Source organism: Herpailurus yagouaroundi, unplaced genomic scaffold, assembly GCF_014898765.1.
Source record: "Herpailurus yagouaroundi ecotype Mexico unplaced genomic scaffold, PumYag 163, whole genome shotgun sequence".
Classification (NCBI taxonomy): Eukaryota; Metazoa; Chordata; class Mammalia; order Carnivora; family Felidae; genus Herpailurus; species Herpailurus yagouaroundi.
The window spans coordinates 49,878,228-49,894,233 of NW_024412404.1; the positions used below are offsets into that span (position 1 = coordinate 49,878,228).

Here is a 16,006-nt window from a genome sequence, read left to right on the forward strand (position 1 = left end):
GCCACAGATTCTATAGAGAGGCTCGGGGTCTGAGAATGAATGGAGAAGAGGAAGATGAGGCCAGTTAGAGTTAAGCACCAGCTCATAATAGCTGCTCTTAACATTTCATTAAGGCAACCTTATGACCTGGATGGTTTCACCATCTTACAGCTGAGAGAATTGGCTCAGGGAAATAAGTAGCTTTTCCAACATCAGAGATCGAAGCTGTCTGTGTGACACGAAAAACCATGGTCCAACCAGTCAGCTGCAGAGTTAGCCTTTCTTCAGATCTCTTAGAAAATTGCATTCGTGAAAAGGTTTTCCTGTGTGGTGACCTGGGCAGATCTTGACTTCACACACTTATTAATGCTTCTCAGGTTGACATTTTTCTAGAACTGCCAATGTTACAGCTACCGTTCGTTGACTGTTTCCTATGGGGCAGGGCTGGGCTTAGTCTTGGCGGGGTTATCTTTTAATCTTTGAAACGGTCCTGGGAGGCAGGTGGGTTGTTTCGCAGATGGGGAAACTGAGGCTTACAAGTACAAAAACTGGACACACTTAAGGAAAGGTAGAAACTGGGATTTGAATCCTGGCTCGTGTAGTACCGAAGGGCAAACTGTGCCTCCGTTCCAGTGAGTCTGGTCTAGTTTAGTGATGAAAGAACTAGAAACTGGGAGAAATCTCTCTTTCGAAAATCCTTCCCATTCAAATCCATAGACAAAGAAAGCAGATTGGTGGGTGGTGCCAGGGACCGGGAAAGGAATCGGGAGTACCTGCTTAATGGGCCCAGGGTTTCCTTTAGGGGTGATGAAAGTATTTTGGAACTAGATAGAAGTGGTTGATTCCACAAAATTCTGAATGTACTAAATGCCACGAAATTATTCACTTTTTTTAAAAGAAATTGTTTTTTGATGTATTTTTATTTTGGAGAGAGAGACAGAATGCAAGTAGGTGAGGTGGAGGGGCAGAGAGAGGGGGAGACCCAGAATCCGAAGCAGGCTCCAGGCTCTGAGCTGTCAGCACAGAGCCCAACTCGAGGCTCGAACCCACGAACCGTGAGATCAGGATCTGAGCCGAAGTCGGACGTTTAACTGACCGAGCCACCCAGGCGCCCCCTCTCCCTGAAATTACTCACTTTAAATGGTTGATGGTATGTGAACTGCACCTGGGAAAAGAAAAAACAATCCTCTTGTCTCTGGGAAGGTGACTTACCAAACCAGGATTTGGCAATTGTTTACTAACCAGGAATGAAGTTTCTGTCCTGTCTGTTTCCTATTTTTGGCCAGTAGATGCATGGACCCTCGGCTGGGGTGCAGTCTGAGGTGGTTCTCGTGTGTGGCAGCACCCTGCAAGGGGGACCTGTCCCCAGCAGCCCTGAGTCAGCCGTCATTGTTCTCAGCACACCTGCTGTAAATACGTCCAGGTCTTTATCTCTTTTAAGCAACCATGCCTCTGCATCGAAAAAGGGCTCTCTCACTCACTCTTCCCCAGGACACAGGGCCTGATAGTTCCTAGGCTCTTAATCCATGATGTCTCAATAAATACATGAGATTTGGAGTTTGGAAGGCGAAGCAGCCCCTGTACTTCTGTGGTCAGGCCATAGTATTGACCCTCTTGGGGGGAGCTGGTAGCCAAACTCTGGGTCTCCGTGGGTCAGTCTCCTCTAGGATGTGTGAAGTGGTGGGTAGCTGTGGAAGAGGATGCAGGGGTGGGGTAGGCTCGGAGGAGATAGCTGGGTCAGAATTCAGAGGTGCATCATGCCCTCTGCAACGAGAAATCCTTCGTTTAAATAGAAACGAGGAGTTGCTAAGACCTTGGCTCACAAGGTGGAGGGCAGTGACAATATGAAGGTCTTGGTTTCTGCTCCTTCAGGAAGCCTCCGGGTAGGACACCTGGTACTTGGCCAGGAGTCCGGGACGGAGGGAAGCGGAAGTGGGAAAGAGATCCCGGCTTCCTGAGGACCTCTCATGACCAGCAGTGCCTAGAGGGCTCCGTATACAGTACCCCTTTTAAGTAGGAATGATCACCTGTCTCCTTTTGCGTGCAGTTGAGGGAAACTGACACCACTGACTTTGTGTAGCTATCCCCAGGGCCACGCGAGGGGTAGGGCTGTTGCTCTGGCACCTGGAAGGGCAATGGCCTTGAAAGTTTGTTGCTGTAAATGAGACTGTTGGCCATAAAGCTTGTGGTTTGCACTTTGAATCCGGTGACTTATGACCGGCGGCCAACCAGGTAATTTGAGGGCTGACTCTGCAGGAGCTCTGGCGGGAAGGCCCCTTTCACAAAGTTTCAACTCACTGTTTTTCTCCTGCATGGGTGATGGGGGCCGAGCACTTTGTCCAGACTATCTTCTTACAGGCTCTCTTATCAAGTCCTGTGAACTTCTGGTGCTGATCCTCCTGACCCCCGTTCTCATAATGAGCAACACACTTGGGAAGCCTTGAGGGGTGTTTGTTGAGACGAGGTTTTCCTCAGGGTAGGGCTGCTGGGCTGTGGTTTGTTGGTAGATTAAGGTTGACTGTGTCAATCTGAGACCCAGATTGGGGGTCAGCCTATGGGTGGCTCAACCATCCTATGGTGTCTTCATGGACCGAGTTAAGAGGCTTGTGGTATTTAATGTAATGAGGGCTTTTTTGTTAAATCCTACTCAACAGGGCAAGGCCTGGCACCCTAGGGCTCTCTGGTATTTATGAACTGAAATGGCTCTAGTTGAGTTGTATAGAGGCTCCACCAGGCACCAGATACTGTCACCTTCAGTCTTCTTGAGGCTTTTTCTCCCCCACCTTCCTTTCAACTCAAGAGGGATCCTCTACCTGCATCAGAAACACCCATTCACTATTTCCCTTCCCCAGGTATCATGCTTGTCCCACATCAGCGCCTTTAGTCATACTCTACCTCTGCCCCCACATCTGGGTGTTCCCCTCCCCTCCCTTCTCTGTGGAAAAAAAACCGGAGAGACAGAGATGACAGTTGAGAAAGATGGTTTGGTGACAGAATCATGGTTAGAATCCTAGTTGGGGACTTATTAGCCATTGGCCTAATTGGTGGGGTCATCCTCCTTGATTGACCCTGGAAATGACACCACTGGCCATAAACCTAGGAGATCGAGAGCCACACATCCTTGAGAGTCTAGTCTCCACACAGCCCCCTTCACCTAGTCCAGTCTACACTTGCGTCTCCCACACTGAATCCTTCTGTAAGTGTGTTCAATAGGCTCTTGGCAGGGGGTAGGTCTTCTAAGTGTTTCTCTGCACATGGCAAAGTGCTGGGCACACAGTTGGTCCAAGACCTTTGTTTTCCTTTTTAAAACAAAATATGTAATTTTATAAATAAAGTATAGAGGGTAAATCTCTCTCTTGCCACGTGGACCTCTCCAGTCCACCAGATTCTGCCAAGACCGGTGTATATGCCATTAAGCATTTGTTTACTGCCTGGGGAATTGGTTTTATCTCCTCCTTGACCGTGAAGTCCCAGCGTGCTTTCCGCACGCCGAACACACTGCCTGGCACATAGTAGGTGCTCAAATATTCAAATGCTTGTAGAATGAGTGACCCTTGAGCTCCTTCAGGTCAAGCTGCTTGGTGTGGTCAATGTCATGGCACGTGGCCCCTGGCTGTGACGTTTCGGAAGAGGGCTCAGCCACCTCTGCCCCATCTGTGTGTGTAGGAGCACATTGGGTCCTTGTAGGACTGAATGCTGCAACCTGTTTGCTTCAACAGATGTTCCTCACTCGTTCTCTCCTCTGAACTTGTGCCATTGGTAAGCAAAAGGAGCAAGTGACTCGCTGGGACCTAGAGGGTTCCTGCTGGACCTCAGGCTCTGTGCAGGGTGTAGTAGACCCTGAAGGCTCAGACAGCTACTGCCTGGGAACACTCACAGCCAAGGCGTCCACTGAGTCACAGGAAGCTTTCCCGAGGCCCAAACCTCAGGATAGAACGGAGCCGCCTCTGATTCGTACAAGCCTCCTGAGCTCTGGTTCCTGGAGCTTTCCCTGTGTGATTCAGCAGCAAAGATATTACCCATGGATATGCATTAAAAACATCCTGATTTATTTATAGCGTGCTTGCTCGCAGGCCAGGAAAACCATTTCAAGCCTAACCCTCCCCCTCTCCCTGCCAGCTGCCTTACAAATTGGAGTTGTTGGCTATGGCCTAGCGTTTGGGCGGGGAAGGGCAAGGCGTGTGACCTTGATCTCGCTTTCCTGTTTTAATTAAACACTCACAGAATATTTCCATGCTGTGGAAATGACCGCTCAGTCACCCCCCGGGACTTCATAGGGGTCCCCTTTGGGAATACAGTCTCCCTGCTCTGTCCTGCCTGACCCCGTGGAGAGGAGGCGGCCCTCTGTCGTCTGCCTGGGGACATCACCTGGTGTGTGTGCCTCCGAGCACACTGGGTGCCAGGCCCCAGATGGAGAGAGCCGTCTGTGTCTGGTGACCTGGAACTGCTTGCTGGAGAAGGCTGGCGCGAGTGGTGGCCTGAGCACCTGGGCAGCGGTGACTGGCTGGAAAGTCAACTGCCATCTCCTAGGTCAGGATCTTACACCAGCCTCTTCTCGGCTCCTTGCAGTGAATGTTGAAAGGTGCCCTTTCAGGGCCCCTTTTGGCCCTGTGACTCAAACTTCACCTTTGCTCTCTTTATCTGTTAAAGAAATGGATGAAAAACATTTCCACCCCCAGCGCTGCTGTCCGAACCGGCTCACTCTGTGGCTAAGAGGATTGCACACAATGCGAGCGCTCAGAACGGCCACGTTCAGTGTGGCTTTGGTGGTGGGAAGGCTGCACTTGCAGAAATGAAGCTGAGGCCACGTTCTCAGGCACATGCACATGAAATGTCAACAACCGAGATGGTGGAACTTTCTCGATCAGCTGCCTCAGGCCGAGGTGGGGTCATTTGGAGCTCTTGTTTGTTCTTGGGTTTTTGCTCCTCTTTTTTAAAGCAGTAAAGCACGCGTATTTCACGTTAAACAGCGCCTACTCTCAAGTTACCTTCTTCATGAGACTTGCTTGAAAACTTAACCCTTGCTGTCCACAATCCTCTTCCCTGATTCTATTTTTTTTTAATTCCATATACTATGCAATCTAGTCATTGGTCAGACTTGTCAAACTCCCCGAGAAAATACAACCCCACAAGGGCAGGGTTTTCACTGCCATGTCCCCAGCACCTGGAATGACACCAATATACAGTCAAGCCCTTAAATATCTCTTGGCTGAATGATTGAATACTTGAAATTTTCAGGGAAAATCCACTCATGATTTCTCTTCTTCCATACAGCCTTTCATATGAGGAATATACTTTCAGAAACACAAACACATAGGCATTTGTCCAAGTGTGGGTTTTTTTTTCTTTCTACTCAGTAATGTATCATAGAGCCCTTTCCACATCAGTACATACAGATCTGCTTTATTCTTTATAATACCTGCCCAGAGCACACTGTGTGACAGTGCTCTGATTTATTTGGTTACTCTCCTATCAAGGTAGGCTTTCCTGGTCTCCCGCATTATAACAAAAAAAAAAAAAAAAAAAATCCTGTAGATGTAACAATAGTGAACAGAATAGCTGATACTTGATTCTATATACCAGGCACTGTTCTAAGTACTTTACAGGTACATTAACTCCTTTAATCACGAAGAAGATATTTTAATTGCCATTTTACAGATGAGAAACCACACAGGGGCACCTGGGTGGCTCAGTCGGTTGAGCATCCAACTTCAGCTGGGGTCATGATCTCGCTGTTTGTGAGTTCGAGCCCCGTGTCAGGCTCTGTGCTGACAGCTCAGAGCCTGGAGTCTGCTTCAGATTCTGTGTCTCCCTCTCTGTCTCTCTCTGCCCCTCCCCAGTTCGCACTCTGTCTCTGTCTGTCTCTGTCAAAAATAAAGATTAAAAAAAAATTTTTTTTTTTTTTTTTTTTTTTAAAGAAACCACACAGAGGTTATCTAACGCAGGTAACAAAGACATTCACACAGGGTAGGAGACCAAGTAATCTGACTCGGAGCCCACATTCTTAACCAGTACCTTGAATAGCCATTTGTAATATATTTTATAGAACTGATGTCTTTCTACAGGATGAGTCACTAGTAGGGTCATTAGTTCAAAGGGCACACGTTTTAAATTGTGTTAGAAGGCAATGAGCACGTCTTTAAGGAGACTGCACCTAATTTACGTTTCCCTAACAGTGCATTTTACAGTATTTCATCTTTGCTACTCTTATGGGTGGGGGAAAAGACATTTCATTTAAATTTGCATTTATTAAATGATAAGCAAAGATGAATGTCTTTCTCATAAATAATGTTTTGCTGTGAACATTCTGGTTGTGACCTTTGCTTTGTGTTTTATTGTGTTTGTTGTGTTTTGTTTTTTGTTGACTTCTAAGCATTCCTTATTGAGGAAATGAGCTCTTTAGATAGGCAAAGTATTTGATACTTTTCCCAGTTTATCTTTGTCTCTGGTATCTTTCCTGCAAGGCAAATATTTTTAAAAATTTTATGTAAGCTTGCCAACATTTTCATTTACAGCTTCTAGGCTTTGTGTCTATCTCAAGTCTTCCTCCTACCAGAATTATAAAAAGAAAACATTCTCTCATACTTTTTATCCCCAAATACTCTTACGGTTGTCATTGTTTCATATTTAAGTCTTTGATCCATCTTGAGCTAATTTTTGTTGGGGGGGTAAGACAGTGATCAGCTTGATGTCTTTTCTCTGAATGGCTAGCCAGTTGTCTTGATACTTTTAAGTGAAAAAAATCTATCTTTATTTGAAATGCAATTGAGTATATGTGAATATATCCCCTGGGAGTTTCAGGATCATTTTGTTCAGAGTTTCGTGTATTCATGATCAATAGAAAACTTCTCTAGCTCTATCAGAAGCAAATGTGGTAATGTTGAACTCTCTGGTTCCCCCCCCCCCCCAGCCCCAATTCTTGTTGGTTTTCAAAACTTTTCTGATTCTTGGGGCACCTGGGTGATTCAGTCGGTTGAGCCTCTGACTCTTGATTTTGGGTCAGGTCACGATCCCATAGTTGGTGGGTTTGAGCCGGGCATCAAGCTCCGTGCTGACAGTGTGGAGCCTGCTTGGGATCTCCGTCGCCCTCTCTCTGCCCTACCTCTGCTAGTGCTTGTCTGTTCTCAAATTAAATAAACTCTAAAAAAAAATTTCTGACTTTTATTAATACGCTTTATTTTTCTGGGTGGACTTTATTTTTTTTAATTTTTTAAATGTTAATTTTGAGAGCGAGAGACAGAGTATGAGTTGGGGAGGAGCAGAGAGAGAGGGAGGCACAGAATCCAAAGGAGGCTCCAGGCTCTGAACTGTCAGCACAGAGCCTGCTACGGGACTCGAACTCATGAACCATGAGATCATGACCTGAGCCAAAGTGGGAGGCTTAACAGACTGAGCCACCCAGGCACCCCTCTGGGTGAACTTTAGAATCAACCTTTCATTTCCCAAGTAATTCTGTTGGTTCTTATTAAAGTTACATTAAATGTATAGATACATTTAGGGATACGGGGTCCTCTTGACTATCTCAAGCATGCGTTTCCAGTTTTCAAGCCTTTCTTATGTCCCTCAGATCTAAACTTTTTAAACAGAGACTTTACACATTTATTCTTTTTAAAAAAAATGTTTATTTTTAAGAGAGAGAGAGAGATGGTGAGTGGAGAAGGGGCAGAGAGAGAGGGAGACATAGAATCTGAAGCAGGCTCCAGGGTCCGAGCTGTTATCAAGGAGCCCAACGCAGGGCTCAAACCCATGGACCACAAGATCATGACCTCAGCCGAAGTTGGACGCTTAACCGACTGAGCCACCCAGGCGCCCCTACACATTTACTCTTATATATGCTATTGTGAATGACTTTTCCCCCATTACTTTTGAATCAGCTATTTGCATGAAATAAAGGAAAGCTATTGAGTATCTAGCTACCAATTTGGTACCTAGCCACGTTATTGAATTATTTCATGGCTTCTAATTGCCTCTTATTTCCTTAGAGAGTTTTTAGGACTCCCCTCTCAGCTGTTTTTTTTTTTTAAATTGGGAAATATGACAACAAATTTTATCTCAGATATAACCGAATGTTGGCCCTTCTGACCTTTACATCATTTTAAACAGCATGAGTAGCTGAGATTGACCCTCTTTTGAAGTCAGTGCTTATCCAATAGCAGGGTTTTCTGACTGTTTAAGGTTTAAGAAACAGGATCATATCTTTTATTTCTCAAAAGCAGAAAACTATATTTGATGCAGAAGAGTAAACTGGTGTAAGAAAAGGTAGAAAACCCTTAGCTCCAGACCTCTGAAGATACTGGGTGAACGGTCTTGAAATAGAATGCACATCTGCTTCATGTTCACTGCATATTAAGGAAAAGTTATTTTCATGAAGCTTTTTGTGTTTGTAACGCTCTGTTGACCTTTTGCCATTACTTTGGAATTTGTCTAGAAATATTAACTATGTGGTTAAGAACTGAGGTGGAAGCTTCCTACATTGGAGGGGGAGGCAGGGATTTAGGGAAACTAACAATGGAGCCTGGGCAGGTGATTTAAAGCCCAACTAAGAAAGCATAACTTTCATATACAGCCTCCTAAATAACACACAGGCCCCTCTGGAGTCATTATGAGTCGTAAAGGCTTGTGACCTAGTCCCTAGAAGAAACTAAGTGATTCAGTACAGAAGAATGTGTTAACTAATTGGGAATAAGAACCTGGGGACTCTGGTCTCCCTTTTAATGAGCTCTCTATCACCACAAAATGAGTCCATACATGTAGGGGAACAGAGAAACCAATTAAATCCAAATTAGTATACTATTCTAGAAGGTAGTTTTTTTTTTCCCCAAAAGCTTATGATTGCAATTTATATCTCATTACCACACAGAAAATAGTTAGTTCTTTGGGCCTAAAAGCAAAGATAATTTGCCTTATTGTTCTTTGACACAATTATTTTTTCTAGGCTGGATTTCCTGCTCACTTACTACTGTAGATGACATCATTTGATAAGATTCATCTTGTAGAGTCTTTCAAGCTCAGAGGTATATACTCATCCTGAGTAGTCCTGGGTATGTGTTAGAAATGCCTCCTTTTCACCCCCTACCATTCCTAACCCAATACTGTGCCAAATACTGATATGGGAGTACCTATCTCAATATTGGCCAGAGTGACTCTTGATGATCTAAGATTTGGGAGTTTGAGTTTTAGGAAGGGAAACGTGGTCTAACAGAGGATTTAAAGCAGACAGTTCTAAACCAGAAAACTGGCCATTTATTCAAGAACCACTCATCAAAAGCTAACTATGTGTCAGAAATGGTGGAGGCATTGGAGATACAATAGTGCACAAAACAAAAATCTCTGTTCTAGTTAGAACATCAGTTCAGTAGGGACAACGGATGATAAGGGACTAGGACTATTTCAGATAGTGAACAGTATCATGGAGAAGAGAAAGCAAGGTTCTGTGGTAGTGACTGGACTGGAAAAGGCAATATTAAGTAGGGTGATCAGAGAGAGTAAGTCTCTGAGGAGGTGACATTTGAGTTGAGGCCCAGCCTATAAGTATTACACACTGTTTCAGATCCGGGGAATAGTGTTTCAGGCAAAGGGAAGAGCAAATACAGAAGCCTGAAGGGAATTGACATATGGGTGGAAACCTGAATTCATGTAGGAAAAATAAGATCTTTCAAAGAAAAGGGACTACAAAACAATATTTGTAAGTCGAAGATAACCTGAAAGCTTCATGGCAATAAATATAGTTGACCAAAAACTAGAATAGTAGAAGGGTCCATTTGGGGACTTCATTCACAGAAAATGAGACTTCATGAAGAAATGGTGGCCCAAATCCTCAAAGGAGCAAAACTCTGAGCTGAATATGGGGTAGTCATAACCTAGACACGGGGGCTGGTCCTGGGAGCTTGCAAGCAGGTATAAAGGTAGAAGGTATCCTTCAGCTAGCTTGGGAACCAAATGTGTCAGGAGCCAGGAGACGAGTGACTTCATACCACAGAGGAGGGAAGACCCTGGAGGGAGCCAAGGGGAGGACTGGGGACAAATGGACATGCTGGTGTAAGGGACTACAGCATGTCACTATCACCACGTCAAAAAGTGAAGGAAGCTCTCCACCTGGGGCCATCCTAACCATTTTAATGTGTAGTATGGCTTGCTCAACAATCTGTAGATGACCTGGAACAGGCATTCCTACGTACGGTGTAACACAGCTCTCTTTCCTCTTTGCCACCGTCACACTTTCCCCTCCTCCATTCCTTCCCAAATAGTGATATAAAGAGAGAAGGAAATGCCGCCGCATCAACTCCCTGTGGAGGGTTCCACGGAATGACTGAACCAGAAGTGTCATTTGAGTGACAAAGGACACGTGACAAAAGAGACAGTAGATTTTCTCCTCATTTACTTGAACGTATCTGGAAATTGTAATGGATTCATTCTAAAGGTTGGGATGATAACCAGAGCTTCCCAGTTCAGTAGTGGTGTAGCCCAAAGGTTTTACCATCTCTTGGGCTCTCAGCTTCTCCCAACTGAACAATGAGAGAGTTACGTGATATAGTTGCAAATCCTCTCTGGCACTAGCATCATAAGGTTAAAAATATGTGTATGCCTTAAGAAGGCTATCCAGACTACTGAATGGGAGCAGGGGAACCTGGGTCGCTCAGTTGATAGAGCATCTGACTCGATCTCAGGGTCACGAGTTAAGGCCCACACTAGGCTTAGAGCCTACTTAAAAAAAAAAAAAAAAAAAAAAGAAAGAAAGAATGGGAGAAAATATTGGCAAATCATATATCTGATAAGGGTCTAGTATCCAGAATATGTAAAGCACTCTTACAACTCAACAACAAAAAGACAAACCACCCAATTTAAAAATGAGCGAAGGACTGTAATAGATCTTTCTTCACAGAAGAAATACAAATAGTCCACAAGCATATGAAAAGATGTTCAACGTCATTAGTCATTAGGGAAATGGTATTTCATACCTAGTGGGATGGCTGTTATCAAAACCCCCCAGAAAATAGTAAGTGTTGGTGAGGATATAAAGAAATCAGAACTGTCTTTTGCTGTTTGGAATGTAAAATGGCACAGCCATTGTGGAAGACATTTTGGTGGTTCTTCAAAAGGTTTAAATGTAAAATTACCATGTGACCCAGTAATTCCATTTCTAGAAATTTACCGTAAAGAACTGAAAATAGGTATTCAAGCAAAATCTGCATACAAATGTTCATAGCACTGGTCACCATTGCCAAGATGTAGGAACAACCCCGATACCTACCAGCTGATGAATGAATCCGTAAAATGTCTGTCTACACAATGGAATGTTATTCAGCCATAAGAAATGAAGTATTAATATATGCTATAACGTGGATAAACCTTGTAAATATGCTGAGAAATGTCAGACACAGAGAGTCCCATATAGACGATTCATTTATGTGAAATATTAAGAATTTGTAAGTCCACAGAAACAAAGTACATCAGTGGTTGCCAGGGGCTGAGGAGGAAGGGGAGAGGGGGACTAACTGCTTAAGGGGCACTTGGGTTTTGTTTTTTTTTTTTTGCGTGATGAAAATGTTTTGGACCTAACTAGACGTGATGGTTGTACAACATCATGAATGTACTAAATGCTGCTGAATTGTACATTTTATTTAAAAAAAAAATTTTTTTTTTAACATTCATTTAGTTTTGAGACAGAGAGAGACAGAGCATGAACAGGGGAGGGGCAGAGAGAGAGGGAGACACAGAATCTGAAACAGGCCCCAGGATCTGAGCTGTCAGCACAGAGCCCGACGCGGGGCTCGAACTCATGGACCGTGAGATCATGACCTGAGCCGAAGTCAGACGCTTAACCGACCAAGCCACCCAGGCGCCCCTGAATTGTACATTTTAAAACGGCTGGGCGCCTGGGTGGTTTAGTCGGTTAAGCGTCCGACTCTTGGTTTCAGCTCAGGTCATGATCTCACAGTTCAGTTTGTGAGGGGCTGACAGCATGAAGCCTGCTTGGGATTCTCTGCCTCGCTCTCTTTCTGCTCCGGGGGCCCGCCCCCCCCCCCCCCACCGCTCTCAAAATAAATAAACTTTTAACAATGTGGAGAGGCAGAGAGGAGCTGTCTGATATTCTGCACATGTCCTATTTGAGTTCAATATCTGATTTACAATAGCAAACAAAGTGAGTAAGCTATTTCACTTGACAGATATATCTCTCAGTGTCTTCTGCAAATAAAATCCCTTGCCAATGCAAGCAAGGTACTTCATTCTCCTGAAGCTGTGGGCTTGGCTTTCATAAGTATCTCCCTTGTTTGTATCCAAGTGGCCAGTCTCATCACATCTGTGGGCTGTATAACTTCAGTATGTCTGAAAGGAAGGCTTAAGAATTGACAGACCATGGTCCAGATTAATCCAGATGTCTTTTTGTTCATCCCATACCAGACTCTTACTGCTTGGGCCTGTAGTTAAAATTGAGGATTCGTAAAAATCCAGTGTGCTAGGTTTTCTAGGGAGAACAAAATCTGATGATCTCGTGATCGTGGGTTCACATTACCGTGTGGTAACAACCAGCCCGGGTCGACAGCAGGTGCTGACTTTGCTCTGGTCATGGGTTCTGTCTCTCTCTTTGCCTCTCTCTGTGCTGTCTGCCCAACTCTTCGACCACCCTCCTCCCCGCATCCCTGGCTGCCACCTGCCACAGAAATTTCACCTCTAGCCCTTCTTTTGAAGATGACATTTGCAAAATCTCTTGTTAAAATGTAAATCTGCCGTCTGCAAGAAGGGAGCCAAAGTCCTCAATGTGACAGGCTGTTCTCACAGGTGAGAAGGAGAGTGAAGGTAAGAATCTCTTAATTTGAAGGTGAGATTAGGACAGAGGAGAGAATCCCAGATCAGAAGCTATTAGTTTGTGGCAGTGTCCCCAAGCTCAGGAACCAGGCTGGCGGTGGCAGGATGGGTGAGCACAGAGCAGGTCTCTCCTCGCTTCAGCTCTGCTACCTGCTTTGTCAATTTCATAATTTTCCCTGGGGCGGCCCCGCCTCCCCGCCTGGGGTGGCTGGCTCTTGAACACATTCTGTCGCCCCGAGTGCCACTTCACAAGTCCAGGACAGGCTGGATTCTAAAAATCCCAGCTCTCGTAATCCTGGCAGGCGGTCACAGTAGGTAGCACCACCAGTCCTTATGTGACCTAGCACCTGTGGGGCCTTGCCTTTGTTTTTATTTTGTCGTCTTTTTCTTCCCCTAAACACAATGTGGAAGACACCAAGGAGTTGGGGACAGTCATCCCAGTCTCTGGAAGGTCAGTTTTCCTCCATAAAATGGCTCCAAATTCAGGTAATAGCCAATCAGGGAGCAGAAAAATGCTAAGATGGCTGAAGCATTCTTGTGACCATGCCTGCTCCCACACACAATTCCTGAGCTCGGTTAGCCTTTGCTGGGGTGGAGGGAGAAAGTTCCAGACGCCAGCTAATGGCAGCAGCCCCAAGGTTCTCAGAGTTCTCAGGGCAACTATGGTCTTTATCTGATAAAACTTGTTCTCTCAGGCTTGCTTTGTTCTCTCAATTTTAAAGTGGGAATGTTTGGTCTCGTCTCTGAGATACTATTCCATAGGGCCCTGCAGTAAACTTTTTTTTTTTTTAATAGAATTTATTGTCAAATTGGCTTACATACAACACCCAGTGCTCATCCCAACAAGTACCCTCCTCAATGCCCATCACCCACTTTCCCCTCTCTTCCACACCCCCACCATCAACCCTCAGTTTGTTCTCTGTATTTAAGAGTCTTTCATGGTTTGCCTCCCTCTCTGTTTGTAACTACTTTTTCCCTTTCCCTTCCCCCGTGGTCTTCTGTTAAGTTTCTCAAGATCCACATATGAGTGAAAACATATGATATCTGTCCTTCTCTGACGGACTTATTTCACTCAGCATGATACCTTCTAGTTCCATCCACGTTGCTGCAATGGCATGATTTCATTCTTTCTCATTGCCAAGTAGTATTCCATTGTATATATAAACCACATCTTCTTTATCCGTTGAATCTTAGAGGTGACAGTAAAGGCAATTCAGAATTTGTGTTCTTGAGAACACTCAGATGTTCCTTTGCCGTCACCTCTACGGTTCCAGCCAGATTCAGTCTCTTTGAACCCCAAATCTAGACTCGGGATGAAAGAGGGGTTTTGCAGATTTTTACGGGGAAGCGGCAGCAGGAAATGCTGAGTGAACTTGGACAAGTCACTTTCCCTTGGGAGCTCCGATTTGCTTATCTGTAAAATGCTATGTCATGACATTGGTTGGATTAAATTCCATGATTTTCGCCAACAATCCAGTCTGAAAACTGTGAGGCAAGAGATGGAAGAGATGGCCTTAGCCAGAGTAAACTCCTAGGACTTGCCCAAACACTAGCTCCTTCTACTAGAGCAGTTTGAAGCCAGACATCGCTAGAAGCTACAAGAAAAGCTGGGTTGGGGAAAAAGCTTTGCTGGTTTCAGTTCCCTGAGATCTCCTCCTGGCCTCAATCTTCAGTGCTCACTTGCTACCATGCATCAGGTGCATTTTCCATCACCCTTTCCATGTACCTGGCTGACATTGCCTCCAGTAAAAATGGTTTCTCCAAGGCTCCCTGGAGGAAAGGGCATTGGACACAGCAAGCTGAAATGCTGTTGATCCCTGAGACTCTCCCGATGCTTCAAGAAAGAAAGCAATGAGCAAGGTGTAGCTGGTCAGCAGGAAATGTCATTCATGCAGAAAGCTTGATTTTTAAAATCTGCTCTGTCACCTCTACAGAGGTTCCCTGTTCTGTTTGTTTTATACTAGAAAAATCCAACCAGAAGAGTCCTTCCTGACCCTCGGTCTGGCTGGGCAGGAGAAGCTCTCCAGAGTGCCCTCCTCTGACAACCGGCTTAGTTTGGATCCAGAAAGGCTTCTTCTAGGCCCTGTTGGGCCAAAAAACAAAAAGGCGATCATTTTGCAAAATTGTCTAGGAAATGATTAAATGTTAAATGTTTCCTTTAATGCTTTCTGCCTTGTGGGAGGACAGTCAAGTTGTGGCCAGGCGGGGTGGGGGGCGGGTAGAGAATGCACTGTATTATTTTCAACTTTGCTAAAGTAAACAGTAAGAGAAATTCTGTCCCAAGAGAGGTCCAACCCTGGTTTGTTGGAGGGTTAGAAGTGCGCGAGTGCATGCGTGTATGTGTGCGGGTCCTTTTGTAAACGCGACTATCGAGTAAAAATAAATATATATGGCCATTTTCTCTAACTTTTTCTTTCTTCTTTCTTTTCTTTTTTTTTTTAAGGCCTGAATTTCCTGCTGCTATTCACAAAGATGCTTTTTATCTTTAACTTCTTGTTTTCTCCACTTCCAACTCCGGCACTCATCTGCATCCTGACCTTAGGAACTGCCATCTTCCTGTGGCTGATCAACAGACCGCAGCCAGTCCTCCCTCCTGTGGATTTGAACAACCAGTCGGTGGGAATCGAGGTAACTGACCAATCCTCTTTCTAGTTTGATCAAGCGCAAAATGTAATCCAAGTCCTTGGCATAACTCAGGAGGAGAATCAGGTATAGCATTGGAAAGGAAGCCTTTTAGGTTAACCATCGCCAGAAAATCTACAAGTTGCAACTTCTATTACTGGCGTACTTTTTTTTTTAATTTTTTTTTTCAACGTTTATTTATTTTTGGGACAGAGAGAGACAGAGCATGAACAGGGGAGGGGCAGAGAGAGAGAGGGAGACACAGAATCGGAAACAGGCTCCAGGCTCTGAGCCATCAGCCCAGAGCCCGACGCGGGGCTCGAACTCACGGACCGCGAGATCGTGACCTGGCTGAAGTCGGTAGCTTAACCGACTGCGCCACCCAGGCGCCCCTGGCGTACTTTCTTTTTAACAGCCATAAAACCACAGCTAGGTTTTAGGATGCTAATAATCTGGATCAGGGTTGGTCAACTACAGCCCGTGGGCAGAATCCACCTTTATGTGAGCAACTAGCCAGCTAAGAATGGTTTTTACATCTTTTAAGAGATGTTAACCAAATAAAAAGAGATGTGCGCCACGAAGCCCCAAGTTTTTACTA

The 16,006-nt window shown here is 44.9% G+C and overlaps 1 protein-coding gene across 4 annotated transcripts in view; it reads left to right on the top strand.

Annotated features, from left to right (window-relative positions):
* The window catches only part of ACSL5 (acyl-CoA synthetase long chain family member 5), a 45,426-nt gene that overhangs the window by 4,297 nt on the left and 25,123 nt on the right, over nucleotides 1-16,006 (top strand). For 3 of the 4 annotated variants that reach the window (XM_040486433.1, XM_040486434.1, XM_040486435.1), the window contains exon 2: nucleotides 15,230-15,414. In XM_040486433.1, coding sequence (XP_040342367.1) covers nucleotides 15,259-15,414 — 156 coding nt within the window. In that variant the 5' untranslated portion in view covers nucleotides 15,230-15,258. Of the gene's footprint in view, nucleotides 1-14,987; nucleotides 15,098-15,229; nucleotides 15,415-16,006 lie in introns of those variants that run through there. The other variant, XM_040486436.1, reaches the window with a different exon arrangement.